The sequence below is a fragment of the Amblyomma americanum genome, chromosome 11 (assembly GCF_052857255.1).
Source record: "Amblyomma americanum isolate KBUSLIRL-KWMA chromosome 11, ASM5285725v1, whole genome shotgun sequence".
In the NCBI taxonomy this organism is placed as follows: Eukaryota; Metazoa; Arthropoda; class Arachnida; order Ixodida; family Ixodidae; genus Amblyomma; species Amblyomma americanum.
Window position 1 is genome coordinate 17,369,984 of NC_135507.1, and position 15,836 is coordinate 17,385,819.

Below are 15,836 nucleotides of genomic sequence, written 5' to 3' on the forward strand. Positions count from 1 at the left end.
TGCTCCTCTGAAAGGCCACGCCGACTTCGAATGAGAGCCCCTACCGCAAGCGGCACACGTCTGGCGCTCCGGACGTCTCTGATTTGGCGTCCTTCAATGAAACAGTGCCGACTTCAACTCTCGTCAGGGAATCATGCTCTTCCTGTCAACGATGTTGCGAAGATCTTAATGTTGTCGCTGCACAGCTTTCTTCAGGCGTGCCTTGGTGAGAGGACTATTTAGTCCTACACAACACACAACTACACAACGGTCGAGAATCGACCCGTAGTCGCTCTTTGATCTGATCTCGCCGTAGTCGCATCTATCTGCCAGCTTATGTAAATCAGTAACATACTGATATACAGACTCTTCCGGTTCTTGGTGGGGGCAATGGAAACGTGCATTTTCGTAGACTAGGTTCCGTGGGGCGACAAAATGGGTATCGAACCGTTTCTTCACATCGTCGAGTCTATTCGAGTATTCTTCGGACACGCTGTAAGTTTTCAAAATGTTTCGTGCCAGTCGCCCCATCGTGTACAGGAACGTACGCACTTGAGCGTCTTGAGTTAGCTCATTAAGCCCCGAGGTGAGTCGGTAGTCATCGAATTCTTGTATCCACAAAGGCCACTCGTACGTCGGGTCAAAGTTGACGGCTGCACCAGAAAAGGCTGGCACGAAACTTTCGTTTCTTGCGACATTTTCCGTTGGTGTTATCCGGATGGTATACGATGATGCTGGCGGTCGACAATAGGAAGCGGCCTTACATCTGCCTATAACATCCAGTATAACCTGGACATCCGACTTCTGACACCATGCGGTGTTCGCAGGACGACACCTCGATGTAGACTTGTGCGTAGGCCGCCCAGGCAAACTCCCAACGGAAAAAGCCTCCTTTAGTACCACATGCTCAGTATATATACAGACACTGAGCATGTCGCGCATGCGTCGAGCATTACATAAGTACACGCGCACTTGATAAGATAGGATGCTGTCACACGAGAAGCAATAATGCCACATACTCATCATACTATAGCCTCTTCCGGTTCGGAGATATATTATGCTTCCTATACTACAGCTTTATCTCGAGAACCAATGTCTCGCCTGGCGCCTTCTTTAGTGCCGCAGAAAAATAAACTGGCTGGCGATCATACGATATGATGCAGCACATTGCATCACATCGTGCGATATGATGCGTTAGAAATCTGCGACGAATCTGTGTACGATGTGTACAAATCAGCGTTTGATGATTTCAAGATTTTTACACGACAGAATTTGGAGGTTCTACACTTCGCTGTTACTTTGATCGCCTTCCAATTGCGGTTGAATTTCATTTCACTGTAATTTTTTCCTTTGGCACAACATGGGTTTCTGGTGGGTGTACTCTAAGCAGGAATACGCCAATGGGTTTAAAAAAGGAGTTCTGAGCATTAATGTGCAACACTGGGCAACTGAGCGTCAGTTTTTTTTTACTGCACGATTGACGGTTCTATTTTCATTTCTGACGTGTGTTTTGATGGTCATGGTCATAAAAAATTACACAACAATATGTCATTTGTCAGAACTCTAACTTTATTGGCGTCTGAGATGACCACTTAGTGCGTCTTTGTCGAGGCTATCCGCGTGCTGGTGACCATATGCACGCAAGCGGCCTTTCAGGAAATCCGGGTGGCGGTTGAATGCAGGCACAGTCATGGCCGCACGAGCTTCCAACTTTTTGTCTCAGTATGCACTAAACAAAGGAAAAAGAAATCGTTACTAAGCGCAGCAGTTGACAATTACTGTTGACATTTTGATGCGCAGCTTTCAGTGCTACGTCACTGACGGCTGCATACGTAACCGTCAAATATAGTTTTCAAATAAAGTGCTCTATACCGAACTGCCATGGCTTTGTGCGCTGGCCGCGGCAGCCAGCACTGCCACAATGAACCACAGGCGCCCAGTTAATTCACGAAATACGTCCGCTACTAGATCTTCGGGTTTCCTTTGGACGTCGAGTTAGATTCTCACTAAGAACTGCGGACATTGACCTTTCTGTGCAAAAAAAAAGCGCCATAGTGAGCCTCCCACGTAAGTGCACGCCAGACATTCCGACGTCTTTCGGATGCCAAAATTAGGTTATGTGTTTCCCAGAGACGTCCATGGAGCGCCCCATATTGCATTTGACGTCCGAATGAGTTACGATAGTCACCATGGTTCGGGTGTTCACACATTCGTCAATCTGATTTTAACCCTGTGACGACCGGACGCCCAGAAACGAACATTTCTTGAACCATTCTGTACAAGCTACTGAAACGAAAATAAGGTTTCATAACTCCTTGGCATTATCTGAACACCCAAGGCACACTTAGCATGCATAGTACCTTCGCAAAAACTGTGATACAGTCCTGAAGGCAGGCAGGCCCCAAATATTTTAAAGCCAGGTACCTTTAATTTTTAACAGTTCTAATTAATTTGACGAGATCACACTAAGGCACAAGGGCGACAATAGAGCATTACAACATAGTACAACTAGAACGCACAACCCATTATCTAACCTTTGAAGCCATGGGTTCACCCTCCTATGCCAAATTGTGAAGTATGCCCAATATGTGCAAGTGGTGGGTGGTTAGCAAGTGAAGATTTTAATGAAATGTTTTCGCCATGTATGCACGCTACGTGAGGCGCAATGTAGGAGGTTCAAATAAAACATTATTTTAAGTTTGTGAACGTAATTGTTGTATGAACAGTGAAAAAAAGGTATAGGACACGACGCTAGAAGCATACTTCTACTGCTGCTTTTGAGACCATCAGGTTCCATAAAAGGTTTTCCTCCTGTCTCTCTCTCTGATCCTTACGATCTCATCCAATCGATCGAACAGTATCTACCGAGTCAGTGCCGTCAGGAAAATTGATTTTTTAATGAATTCTGCCTTTTTAACCGCATTTCAAAATGTCTATGGTGGGAAGTCTTCTGAGAGTCCCGCAGACATCCAGATTCGGCCGTCCGTTTCAGGGCGTATTTCGTTCTTCCCGTGGATGTCCACATTCAGTACGAAAGTAAGGGTGTGAGTCGGGCATTCGTCAGACATCTCTGGTCGTGTGGAGTACTTCTGCGGAAAATGGCAATAGCAGCATGGCCCCCATATTTGAAACTTCTGCAATAAATGAGACTGGTTTCCCACACGCTATGGCTCGTTGTGTCTCGGAGATGCCTGCTGTGTGCCTCTTAGATGGAGACCTTTCATCCATGTGTACTCAGCTGCCGTTTTACTGCTTCGTGTCCCTCTGCTGCTCTCGTTGATGCCAGAAGTACTTTGTACGAGAAGCGCCAGCGGCCGGACGTGTATTTCTGGTTCCTTCACGCCAGAAAAGCCCTCTTCTGGCAATAAACTTTTCGGAAAACACCACGTTGTAACTGGCTATCATGCAGTCAAGCGGATTGCTTTCAGGCACTACGCAATGGTAATGGAATGACGTAACGAGAAATTGTGTATTAACGTCATTACTGCTGTACTTTTTGATCGTTGTGGAGTTGTTTTAGTCACTAGCGCTAGGTCCTATTGACCGACGAAGAATTTAGTTCTGAACCAATGACGAAATTCACTGTGACCTGGAATTTCATGCAACCTCGGGGTATTCGCCGAGCGTCCGCCTTAACTGAAAATCGTGTTATTTTTTGTGCACAGCTTCCAGATATGGCTGGCAAGAACAAAGTCGAATTAATTTAATGTCTATCCATTCTCTTGACATGCCCAGCTTTCCTGAACATCACCTAATGGTGTCACTTATTGGCAGTCAGTAGCGAAGACGGCGTAACTCAAAAAGAATTTTTAATCCGCTATATTTATGAAAACTACACTCCTCTTCATACATCAGTTGCAACGCTGTGAAGGCTACGGAAATTGTCCGAATGAAAAAAAAAAGGAAGGATTGTTACTCCACGCTGTACTGTGGCCGAGTAGTCTAAAGGCACGAGAAATCGACATCGTGCCGCCAGCAATAACAGCGCGTTTAATCAAGCTCATTCCAAAGTGTCACGTAACAAGCCTGCAGACAACACATTTAATATTTTTAGCTCACCACAAGGAACGCATTACTTCTTTAACGCGGATGTATGCAGCGCAAACAAGAGCGCTAGCTTTGACAGCGTTGCACCTGATGCATTAAACGGAGTATAGGAAGCCTCGAGAGGTTCTGTGCACACATGGTGATTATTATGACGGACTATTCCTCCGCCCTGCAAAATCTCACCTTTAAAATGCTTCCCGCCCTTACTCCAACTATTGCCGAAGTCCACAAAAGTTAAGTGGAATATACCGAAATTTCTAAATTCCCGCGCTGATTTCGAATTTCAGCGCCAAGCTGCACGCAATGGCAGCCGTGCAAACTAGAATCGTTTGTCCAGATTTCGTGGCATTGAAGTTTTGAAGGTGGTCACAAAGGAGTCATACCCAGGGACGACAAAAAAGCTTGTGCCGCTGTGGATTCCATCTCCTGGAAGCAATATCGTGCCTGAAAAACAACAACAACAATGATTTCTATGAGTGCTTTCAAAATGCAAACTCATTCAACCTGTTACTTTAAGTCTTGAGCGAAACCTGCCTCTTCGGAAAGCACACGCTACGAAACGAAGCAGCCACACAGCCATCTCATTACCAGTAAGCCTTGTCCTTGTTAAATTTTCAAGATGTGTTATTAAAAAATGCACGAAATTTCGCTATTGCATATGTGGCTTACTTCACAAGATTTGACGCGTATGAAGGCTTTTAAAGCAGGGGGGGGGGGGGGGGGGGCACAGTGTACCGTATACACGCCTCTAAGAGCCGTGAGTGCGTATTGGTAGCTGCCCATCACTTCGTATCCGATAATTAAAGAAAAGAAAATAAATCCGGGAAAAGCAACTTGCGGCGGCTCACATCTGTATGCATTTAATGGTGCGGCACACTTCCTGAGGAGCTGTCAGATCTCGACAGCTGCTTGATGATATCATTGTTATGATCTTCCAGGGTGCGCCACAGGGCAGCTGTGTGCAATTCATTCTTTAAAACAGAAATCATATGCTTGCGTGAAGGGCAGCGGCTGCCCACAATGTGACGCCGACATAATAGCCAGGTATACCATGAATTAAATTCCTGTGCTCGCGGATTTTGAATTCATGACGTGCGGCGCGCCCGTAAATTGATATAAAATTTAATAAAACTGCAAATATCTGGATTGCTTTTGATTGAACCAAATATGAACTCATTTTTAAGGTGAGGAGTGGCCGGGCCAGACCAGCAGTGATAGCGATATCGACGAAAAATCTTAAAGGTATCTGAAACCAGATGCCGGATATAACAGCAGACTGTGTGTTGGAATAAGGTAGTTCCCCCTATAGATAAATCAAATATAAATAAAATATCTAAAAAACTGAACTCGAAAATTCTGCTTTTGTGTAAGGTAGGCAGCATGCGAATATTGTGAAAAAAAAAAATTGCGGCCCTTAGCCGAGTGCATACGGCAAATTTCATCAGAAATTGCTCAAATTAAAACAGAGCGCCAAAAAAAAAACAAGGGTATATACAAGCCCCTGGGAAAGTCCGGACGCCGTTAGATTTTCTAGTCACAACCTGAACAGTTCCTTTCAGCAATCGAAAATATGCTCTGAAAAATTTAACCCTCTAATGATGCGAGAAAAATGAAGCAATTAGATGAAATAAAACTATATTCACAAGCTGTCAAACATATTAAAGCAAGTTGCATGCATTACCATGTTAGTCTGGGCGTCGATGTAGTTGGTTGCGTTCTGAAAAACAGTAACCGAGCAGGCTGAGCTCCAAAAGATTAACATAAAATGGCTGCGGTGTCATACATGAACATGAACTATTAGATTGCGAGGACAACGTCGTTTACGACATTGCACTCAACTATAAAAGACCGTAGGCAGAAGAGACAAGCCGGTGCCTGAATCAAAGGTCACGGGAGCAGTAAAGAGGCTGTGATAAAGTGGCGCATCTGAGAAACCTAAGGGCTCACTACGCCAAGTGCAGTAGGTGCCCACTTATGGCGCACAAAAACTCCCGCTACCTCTAAATGCAAAAAGGAAACCGAGATTCTTGGAAACTCTGCGATTTCAAAAGCTTCTGAAAACTACTGCATGGGCTTCCCGTCACTGGCATTAGAAAAAAAGTAAATTGACTCAATGGAAACTGATCAGCAAGAGCTACCATGAATCCTAAGACACACACTTGTAGGGCTGTTTCGTTTCTGCTATGCTTTCCATGCTGTTAAATTTCTTATTCCCCGGTGTAAAAATGCTCTATTCTTGAGGGTGTTCATATCAGTGATGCATTTGCCGCTTTCATTTATCCGGTTTGTAAATGACCCTGAACGTTTGTGATATCCATTGTGACCAGAGAGTATTCAATTTTTTTCCTATATCTCGCTCCTTTCATATGCTAATGAGCAAAGCAGTGGAGAACAGACACACAAGAGGAAGTGGCACAGACTTGCCGTTCAGAACTTACATGTGAAAGTGATGACAATTATGCACAGCAAATATAAGGAGAAGAAAGCAGAGGATCTCAAACGACAAAAGAAAATTACGGAGGCCAATTAGGACTGCGTACGTGCTTTGAATGCGAAAGAGTTGTCTCATCCTGAGCTCTTTTGTCAGGTTCATTAAAGATTCTTTCCTCTCTAATGACACACCTACTCATTAGATTGCAGTCGTAAGGAAACGCATGCCCTAGGTTCACCTTTATTGCGCAAGAAATAACACGGTTTTGTGTCCCATTGGGTTCCATGCTCGCCTCGCAGTCTGGACAGAAAAATTTTATTTTCTTATTTGTTGTAGACATCACTATCTAATGGTCTACTTCTGACGTCATGCGAGACTATGGTGACGTCGCTGAGGAATTTTGTGCCATGGATGGCGACGGACGCCGTCTTATGTGCTAATGGGACATACAGGGTATTTCACCTAATACTTTACATATTCAAAAATCGGCTTTTTTTTCGGCATAGCATTTTCATCAAAACATAGCTAAGACTTGCTAACTAGCAGGCTGTTTGACTAATATTTATTAGTTAACTTTTATTTATTACTAATAGGCTCCTTATTAATTGAGAGTCGTGTAGCCCATCGTAATTGATGTACATACCAGTTTCTAGAATTTCGAAAACGCAGTTGCTCTTTGTGCAATGGCCCAACAAATTTTAGCTATTTAGACGAGTTACCTGCACTGGAGAGATTTTTTGCTTGCAAGCTTCTAGAAAGCGATTTTGGCGCGATGTAGACAGAATGTATTTTTTCACCAGCACCAAAGACAACTGAGCTTTCGAAATTCTAAAACCTGATATGAAGAAGACTTACTGCGGGCAACACACCTCTCGATAATTAAGGAGCCTAATAGTTACAGTTAAAAGCTAACTATTCAGTATTAGCTAACCAGCCTGTTAGTACCGCTTAGCTATATTCTCATATACTGCACCGCTGACAATGCTATGCCGAAAAAGAAATTTTCGAACTCAAAAATCATGTTTTTAAAAATCCCATTTTTAAAGTCTTATATGAAACACCCTGTATAAAGCTTTCGTATTAAAGACTGGATATGATGCCATGCCATCAGATCCAAGATGGATAAAATGATCGCTATCAGAACACAAGAACGCTCAAGAAGCTTACCCAATATCTTTGCGGCAGACCTGCCTTTTAGCCTTTTGATAGGGTACTTGGAGGTTTACCTCAGCACGCCCCCTCTAAGTCTCCACTCTGTCTGTCACACTGCTGTGCAGAACTCGTCCATGTGTCCGTCCTACAAACTTGAAAGTGTCAACTATCTCGTGTACTGGTTTTTACTTACTCGGAGCAGAGGAGTTGTGCACTAGCTATAGACCGTTATGACTGCTATACAGAAGACTTGTATGAACTCATCTATCTTTGGGAATGCAAAATTTTTTTAATTGAAAATTGGCTTTTGATGAAAGGAAGTGATGCAGTAACTGTCTCACATATCGCGGTGGACACCCGGACCGCGCCATAAGGGAAGTGATAAAGGAGAGAGTGAAAGAAGAAAGGAAGAAAGAGGTGCCGTACTGGAGGGCTCCGGAATAATTTCTACCACCTGGGGATCTTTAACGTGCACTGACATCGCACAGCATATGGGCGCCTTTTGCGTTTCGCCTCCATCGAAACGCGACCGCCACGGTCTGGTTCGAACCCAGGTGTCCAGCTCAGTAGACGAGCGTCTTAGCCAATGATCTACCGTGACAGGTGGGATGGCATTTGTGATCGGATGCTATCAATTTGCTAAACTTGTTCTATAAATTGTGCTGGAATTTTTACACCACAAACATTTGCGATAGTCTGCAGCTACTTGCTTTCCATCAATACCAGTATAGCTCACTTGTAGAGGAAAATTGGAGAATCATCGGGAATGACTAATTATTAGTTCTTTTTACAGTTTGCAGCCTTCGTAGCAGAGAATGGCTAAATGACGCATTCAAGTGAGCGACTATTGCTAAGCTGTATATTTAACAAAAAAAAAATGCTTGGCGATTTTTTTGCTCGACTCAATGTCTATTGGTTTCTGGAATGGAAATGCACTTTAAATATATAATCAAAAGAGTTCATGCTTACTTTGAAATTGCGATCAGTGCTAGAACAACACACAGGCTCACAACTCTCCACTTCATCTGAATCTCAGAAACTCACTACGCGTCTGTCAATAAACAGTTCGTGGCTAAGGCCTTGCAATTTATATCCAAAAAGTGGTTGTTCTGTGGATGTTTTAAATAGCTTTGTCGGGTTTTAACATCTTTTTTCTTGCATCATGACGGAACGTTTCGATGAAGTGCCATCTCTTTGAAGAAAAGTCAATATATTAAAAGAAATTAGGAAAGTTTTCTGAAACATTGGTATAAGAACATGACATATACATAGAGCGATGAAAGTTTAAGCTCTCTTGCTCTATCTTTTTTCCTGTTCCATTTTGCAGCTTCCTTCTTACTTTGAGACTCTTTAGGATAATTTGATTTTTTCAAGAATGCCAAAATACAAGATCATGGAAGCAACATCCCATAGATATTCTAGTCATGTTTTCCACGTTTAAAGCTTTAGCTTAGCATAACTTTTGTAAGTGAATTGCTGTCCTGATCTAATTCAGATCATTCGTGGCACTTGCAGCTGCATTAACATAAAATATTTCTACGTCTGCGTGCACTTAGATTCAGCACAACCTTTTCGAGTACATTTTTTATGCAAGAACGAGGGCATAGATATGAGTTTTGACATGCTGAGTTTGCAAGAGTGGCACATCGGGCTAGTTGGTATTTTTTCATAATGCGATACAGCGCGAATAAAGACGGGAACGAAGCGAGACACGCGCTGTGGTGTCTTGTCTCGCTTCGTCCCCGTCTTTATTCGCGCTGTATCGCATTATGCTGAGTTTGACATTAAATCAGCGCTGCAATTAAAACAGCGTCAGACTGAGTCAAGTATGACGCGCAAAGAAAGGTCGCAAGATGCTCATCTCATTTAAGCATGAAATGATTCGAGCTGCCATGGTTTGCAAACTAAGCCGGACGGACATAGTCGGAAAACCTCTGCGAATGTGTAGCTGAACATGCTCCCGAACGCAAGGGCGAACATGAAGGAGAATTTACCTGAAAATAATGAGAGTTTCTGTCGGAGTGGCGCCTAGCTGAACAAATATACTGTAACTTGACCCTGAGCTGAATTTGAACTAGCGGCGGTGGAATGCATCTCAGCTTCGCTCCCCTATGTCTTGGACTACTCGATTTTTTTTGTTTTTTTTCTTCTAATTATTGCCTGGAAACAGGGCAACCTCACTGATATTCTTCGTATCTTATTCTACCAAGTCCCATTTTGTGAACCTGTCATACATTCTTATGGCATCATCACGCAGTCACACCATCTAACCACCAAAATCGATGGAGAAACACATGCGTCAAGTAAGTTCAACTAGTCAAGAGGTTGACCTTGCGCAGAATATATCCACAGCACCAAGCTGAACGGTTCTCTAAATATAGAGTTCGCTGAACGTGGTGTTTCAGCATGTCGATCATGATGATCCTGTGTCGCAACGAGTAAAGCTAGATTTGAGAACACGAAGATTCTAGACAGGAGCGCCAATGTAAAAGCTCAGCTCGCGCTGTAGGCCTTCCATATTAAAAGGTTATCTGATCGCTGCGCGAGTTTATGCTTCTTTAAAGATTTGTACCGCTGGATGTGTTTATCTCAATTTGTTTTTGCCATAATGGAACCGCGGTTGTTTGACGTGTGTGCCTCCAATGTATTTGCGCATGCTCGTATTTTTGCTTCGTATTCCGTGTGTCACATGCCATTAAACGGTTGGTAGCAGCGCTTGCAGTCGTCTTATGTGTTTCTTCTCGATCCTTGTCCAAGCTTTGCGACAACTTCATTTATAGCACACTTTGCTTCACTCTTTGTAAATTGAAGTGCTGCTTTATGCTTTATGGGGGTTTAACGTCCCAAAGCGACTCAGGCTATGAGAGACGCCGCAGTGAAGGGCTCCGGAAATTTCGACCACCTGGGGTTCTTTAACATGCATTGACATCGCACAGCACACGGGCCTCTAGAATTTCGCCTCCATCGAAATTCGACCGGCGCGGCCGGAATCGAACCCGCGTCTTTCGGGCCAGCAGCCGAGCGCCATAACCACTTAGCCACCGCGGCGGCTCTGTAAATTGAAGTGTGAAATTATCCTTGCTGCAGTAAGACACCATAGACGAAGATAAACGGCGGAGGGACTTCTGTGCCATCTGCTCTAATGACAGAGCTGCTCGGTCACAAGCAGAAATTATGGAGAGCATCATGAGCAGAAGCAGTCGCAGTGCGTCATAGCTTGCACATCTCCAGGAGCCGCTCAAATTGCAAGCGCATTTTGTTCATAGCAATTGCAATGCATTGTAAATTGTCACAAACGTCATACATCGGACTGTGAAAGTGGTTTTCAATTCTGACAACTAGGCGCCACACTCCCGCACACTAGCAAAATGTTCTTGATTTGCGAGATTAGGTGACGGTTATTATACCTCCTGAATTTTATGATTATCATCACGAATAACGTCATACACTGCATTATTAGCGTTGTTTCGAATCTAAATGACAGAAAAAGTGCTCTCTCGCTGCAAGAAATGCTCATAAAGGTGTCTAGTTATTTGCAGGGTTGTCCACAGCACTAAATGCTTGGTATGTGTTTAATATGATTTTAGAGTTTAGCATGAAAGACGCCATGCATCACAAGGTTTTCCTCTGTCCCCGTGCATACAGCAGCGAAACCTTTCAAAACGCAACATAAGACTGGTACTCTTCGTTGCAGTTCTTACTTCAGAAATTGCGTCGTTGAACAACAGTGAAACCTCATGAGAATGCAGAGCTTGTTTGATCACGTTCCTCCTGTCTCAACAATCAGCCTTTCTATGACAAACATCATGAGTCACTCTGATTTCATCTTTTCCAACTTGGAAAGCAACAAAAGTTGAGCTCTAGGCGGGTGGGACCAGCTTTTAGAAATTTTGCCCATTTGGGACACGTCCAGATTACGATTTAAAAAGAGCGTTACGATCTTTCTGCATTTGCAATTCAGGCAACCAACCCCCCTCCCCATCTCTCCGCTTTTAAAAATCTTTATTGCATACAAGAAAATCAATCTCACTGACACTACGCATGCCTTGTTTTAATAAGGTCCCATTCAGCGGTCCCATCGTACGTTAACACACCTTCATATTGCATCACTAGGCAAGAACACGAAAGTTCCGGGCGGCACATACATTCGTTGAGTAAAAGAAACTAGTGAGAACATTGAACCTTGCACACCATGTAACCACCACACACCAAAGTGTCCGCTTACAACATATGGTTCGTTGAACAAGGCAGTTCTGCACGACAACCGATGATCCGGCTTTTCAACAAGTTAAACAGTGGTGTCTCACAAGACGATCACATGGACACTTAGACTCGCATTAAAGGCTGAAATCCCATAATGTAGGGCGAGATCTCTCTCTGCATCAGTTTGTATCTCATACTACTCAACAATATTACAACTCAGGTGCTGACTTGTAAAATTGTACATATGTGCATGACGTCATGTTAATTCCAATTCGGAACAACTCTAGGCAAAGTACTAAATGAAGGCACAGCGCACGAAAGGCGGGACTGAGAAAGAGACAAACCCAGCGCTGTGTTTGTCTCTTTCTCAGTCCCACCTTTCGTGCGCTGTGCCTTCATTTAGTACCATGTACCGACTAGCCCAGACAAACACCTTATTGCTCTAGGCAAAGACAACCAGAAAGTAGCCAAACAAAAGCTTTGACTATAATGTGATGCAAACTTATGTAGAGTCGCGATTCAGACTACTTGGTTCAAGGAACGATGGCAGCGTAACCAGAAAATGGATGAACACAGGCATTGATGAGCCCGAGTCATCACTATGCGTCAGTTTGTATTACACACTATCCAACGATTGTGTTCATTCATTTTCTGGTTCCACTGCCATCGTACCTTGTTAGCTATGAACCAACAAGCTAACACTAACGCGCAGTGAACGTGTGAGTGCTTTATTGCGGGTAATTCTTTTTTATTCGAGATGTTTACCATTAGGCGTAATGAGAAAGGAAGAGGGGATATGGAAGGAGGAAGAAGGAGTGTAGACAAGCCTCGCTTAAAAGTGTAAAAATGCTAGTTGCCATGGGCCATGTGCGGCATGTATGGCTTGGCACTGTATCATCGAGACTTTGAATGCATTGGCTCCATGAAGGATCTAGTCTGACCACGCTAATTCTGCGTAAAATGTGAGATGTGGAATAAAATGTTGAATGGATAATTGGGTTTCTGCTGTAAAATAATTGGACTGAACAATGCTGCTTCTTTGTAAGGGCCACACCCTGTAAAAATGGCAGTAATAAATAGAGGCCCATGAAGATGTCAGCCAGATGACATTAGGCCTTCGCACTTCACTTGCTCATAGCACTGCTAGCGTCAATATAAGGTTTTTAGGCCCGCCATTTTGTGCGGCACACAAGTGCTCCCAGTTGGCGAAGTGAACGCTCCACGTGTGCTGTTCATTCTTGAAAGTGTTCACCGCATGTTGCTAAATCATCCTGACATCTGTTGGCTGCGTAATAATGCAACATAAGACTAGCCAGCTGGTTGCAGGACGTTGGATTTGTTACTGGGTTTGTTAATGGCATCGCTGGGTTCCTTATCGGATATGGGGGCTACGAGCCCAGCAGTTGCAGTCCTTGTCAAGCGCACATTTAAATGTTGGCATTTGTGTGGCCACTGCAGGCTAAGCCCCCATGCGTGTGGAGCGGGGAGAACCAGCGTGCCCTGCGGCGGCTGAGCGATCCGCTGGGCGGCTGCGCGGGCAGCCAGCAGAGCGGGTCCCTGCTGGCGCGCTTTACCCTGACACGGGGCCCCTCGACTCCCCGCCCTCTGGAGGCACGCTTCCTGTGTGAGGGCGCCACCCTGTCTGGAGCCAGCTTCGAGCTGGTGGGCCAGGGCTACCGGGTGTCCCTAGTCAAGCGGCAGATCATGTCCGGTGAGTGGCCAACGCAGTTGTAGTGCCTGGGAGGAGTGCAATTCCTTTGTTCCATAGTTGCGAGCGTGATGTCCCCGCAGTGCCATATGTGTATGGGCAGAGAGTACATTTTAACACGTTCACTGCTTCGTGGGTCACCGGTGGGTCACATTGTTTATTAATGCTGTGTGGCACGAATACTAAGCGGCACTGTGAAGCCATGGAGTAACTCGAATTTCTCGAACAGCCTGCGAAAAACACGCATGCTAGGTTGCTACTGCCATCTATTGTCAGTGCCAATAAGTTGACTTCTCATGAGGCTTACTGGTGGGTCACTCTGCACCAAAGAAAATCTAAGTGTGTCCCACCGGTGGGTCATAATGCTCAGAGATTAGGGCCTGAAAATCGCTGCCACAGTGAACGTGTTAGTGATTGCCAGTAAGTGGGAACCAGGGAAAAGGAATGTGCATAAGGAGAGCCCAGAAAAGGAGGAGGAATGATAATACCCTGCCCGGACCACCTGTTAGAGAGAATGGACAGAAGGGAACCGGGAGGACGACGTTTAGCGGAAGAGCAGCAACAGATGTAAATTTGGTCGCAATCTTTTCCCCCGTTGGCGTACTACCAGCTCCAAACCAACGGAAGTGCCACACACGGTGCACACCTTTGAGCCTTCTCCATACGGATTTTATTCACTTTGGATGCTACAAACATATTTTGCAACACCATGAAGTTGGTATCATTGAGATTCTACTGTAGTGGATAAAGGGATCATGATTGCAGTGTCCATTGCCAACTTCCCTAACTTCCACCCAGCCTTCTCCTGAGACATTGCTAGCCTGTCCGGTGGTTGTGACGGGACGCTCCCCCTGGCTCGCAGGAAAATACCTCTGTGACGTTTGCCTGCGACGGCGATGACGGGCCGTCCTCTGCCACCTGTTCCCGCCTCCCCGCCGTCAAGTCCCGACGAACAAGACAGTGCGCAGCTGAGCGCAGCACCCGCGCTGGTCGCTGGCCCGATTGGCGAGTGCGTTGCCGCCCTGTCCCCACCATCCTCTCACCCTCCTCCTCTCTTGCCTCCTCGAAGACCTTCCTCCCCGCCTCCGCCTGCCCCCAGTGAGACTGCCCGCAACCAAGAGGTCTTGCCCCCTCAGCAGCAGCACCAGCAGCAGCAACAGCACCAAGCCTCCCCACCCACCATGTTTGCTCCAGCCCACATCTCGGCCCTGACCGTCACCGTCGTCGCAGCGAGCGTCCTCGCCCTCCAATTTGTGGCCCTGTGGCGACGCAGCAGCTAGACTCGCCCCAAACACTTTAAGCTCCTAGGAGCACATTGCTTTTCCTCAAACTGTGTCCTGAACCCCTGTTCTCACTGAAGCAGGGGCAGAGGGTCAAATTTTGGCAGACACTTTCATTGACAGAAAGCTGCAGTGGCACCTACTCTGGTGTTTGTTTCATTGTCTTGTTCTTACGATTCTTAAGACTGCGCTGCGTTGCCCTGTCCCCACCCTGTGTGCCCTGGACACCTCTGGAAGATAGGTGGCACACTGTGGTGAGGGGCAAGCGGCAACAGCCGCGCACGCGCCGCAACGAGTTTTTTTTTTCAGCAGCGGTACGTGGGCAAGCCATGCAGAAAGTGCTTCTCTGTGTCGGCTCATTGGAGGCGGACACCTGCTACCAGTCATATTGGTCCTGTGTTTTCACTGAGCACTGTACATAGAGAGGATATTTCTTTAACGAGACTCGGTGCCCTTTATGCTTAGCTCTCAGTCTTGGCTATTCGTCTGCCATTTACTGTTGCAGACGACTCGCAATCGCATATGGTCTGATTACCGCGGCAGCTGCCACTTCTGCCATCGTAGTTTGCATTTTCCCGCGTGAACTGTATATACTGCTTTTTGAGAAAAGAGAGAAGGAAGAAGATCGCCGCAAGAACAGAATTAAAAAAGTTGCTGCGTGCTCATTACCTCCTTTTAATTAAAAAAAATTGCCACTTGTTCAGCATGTTTTGTTTAGCCTTGCCTTTTTGTTTTGGAATGAATGTGTTGTTTAAATGTACCATTTGTTGTTGCCTGATATTTGTCTAACCTGAAGCATATGCATATATATATATATATATATATATAATGTTGTTGATTTCATCGAATGCTTTGCTTTACATGAGCAACAAACAGTGAAACTGGAAAAGGAAAGCTTATGGAGGACGAAATAAAATTGCTGCCTTTGAAAACGAGAGCAGTTTCATTTCTTTTGGTATCGCCGTGGTTGTCTTGCTTTTGTCGCCTTTCTAACAGCCTCTTGGATGGCGTGTGCTTTGTCACAGCTTTAAACTAT

At 45.1% G+C, this 15,836-nt stretch overlaps 1 protein-coding gene and 1 long non-coding RNA gene across 2 annotated transcripts; one reads left to right on the top strand and one right to left on the bottom strand.

Moving 5' to 3' along the window:
• Positions 1–1,527: 1,527 nt before the first annotated feature.
• On the bottom strand, positions 1,528–8,737 carry LOC144109504 (uncharacterized). The gene is made up of 4 exons (XR_013309610.1): positions 8,579–8,737; positions 5,708–5,743; positions 4,410–4,470; positions 1,528–1,708 (listed from the first exon to the last, which is right to left on the bottom strand). It is a non-coding gene; the product is annotated as an uncharacterized LOC144109504 (long non-coding RNA).
• A 1,079-nt stretch (positions 8,738–9,816) lies between these two features.
• Positions 9,817–15,588, top strand: LOC144109503 (SH3-containing GRB2-like protein 3-interacting protein 1). The gene is made up of 3 exons (XM_077642330.1): positions 9,817–9,912; positions 13,271–13,523; positions 14,383–15,588. Exons 1-3 carry the CDS (start codon positions 9,892–9,894, stop codon positions 14,418–14,420), a joined length of 312 nt encoding a protein of 103 aa, XP_077498456.1. The 5' UTR covers positions 9,817–9,891; the 3' UTR covers positions 14,421–15,588.
• The last annotated feature ends 248 nt before the right edge of the window (positions 15,589–15,836 follow it).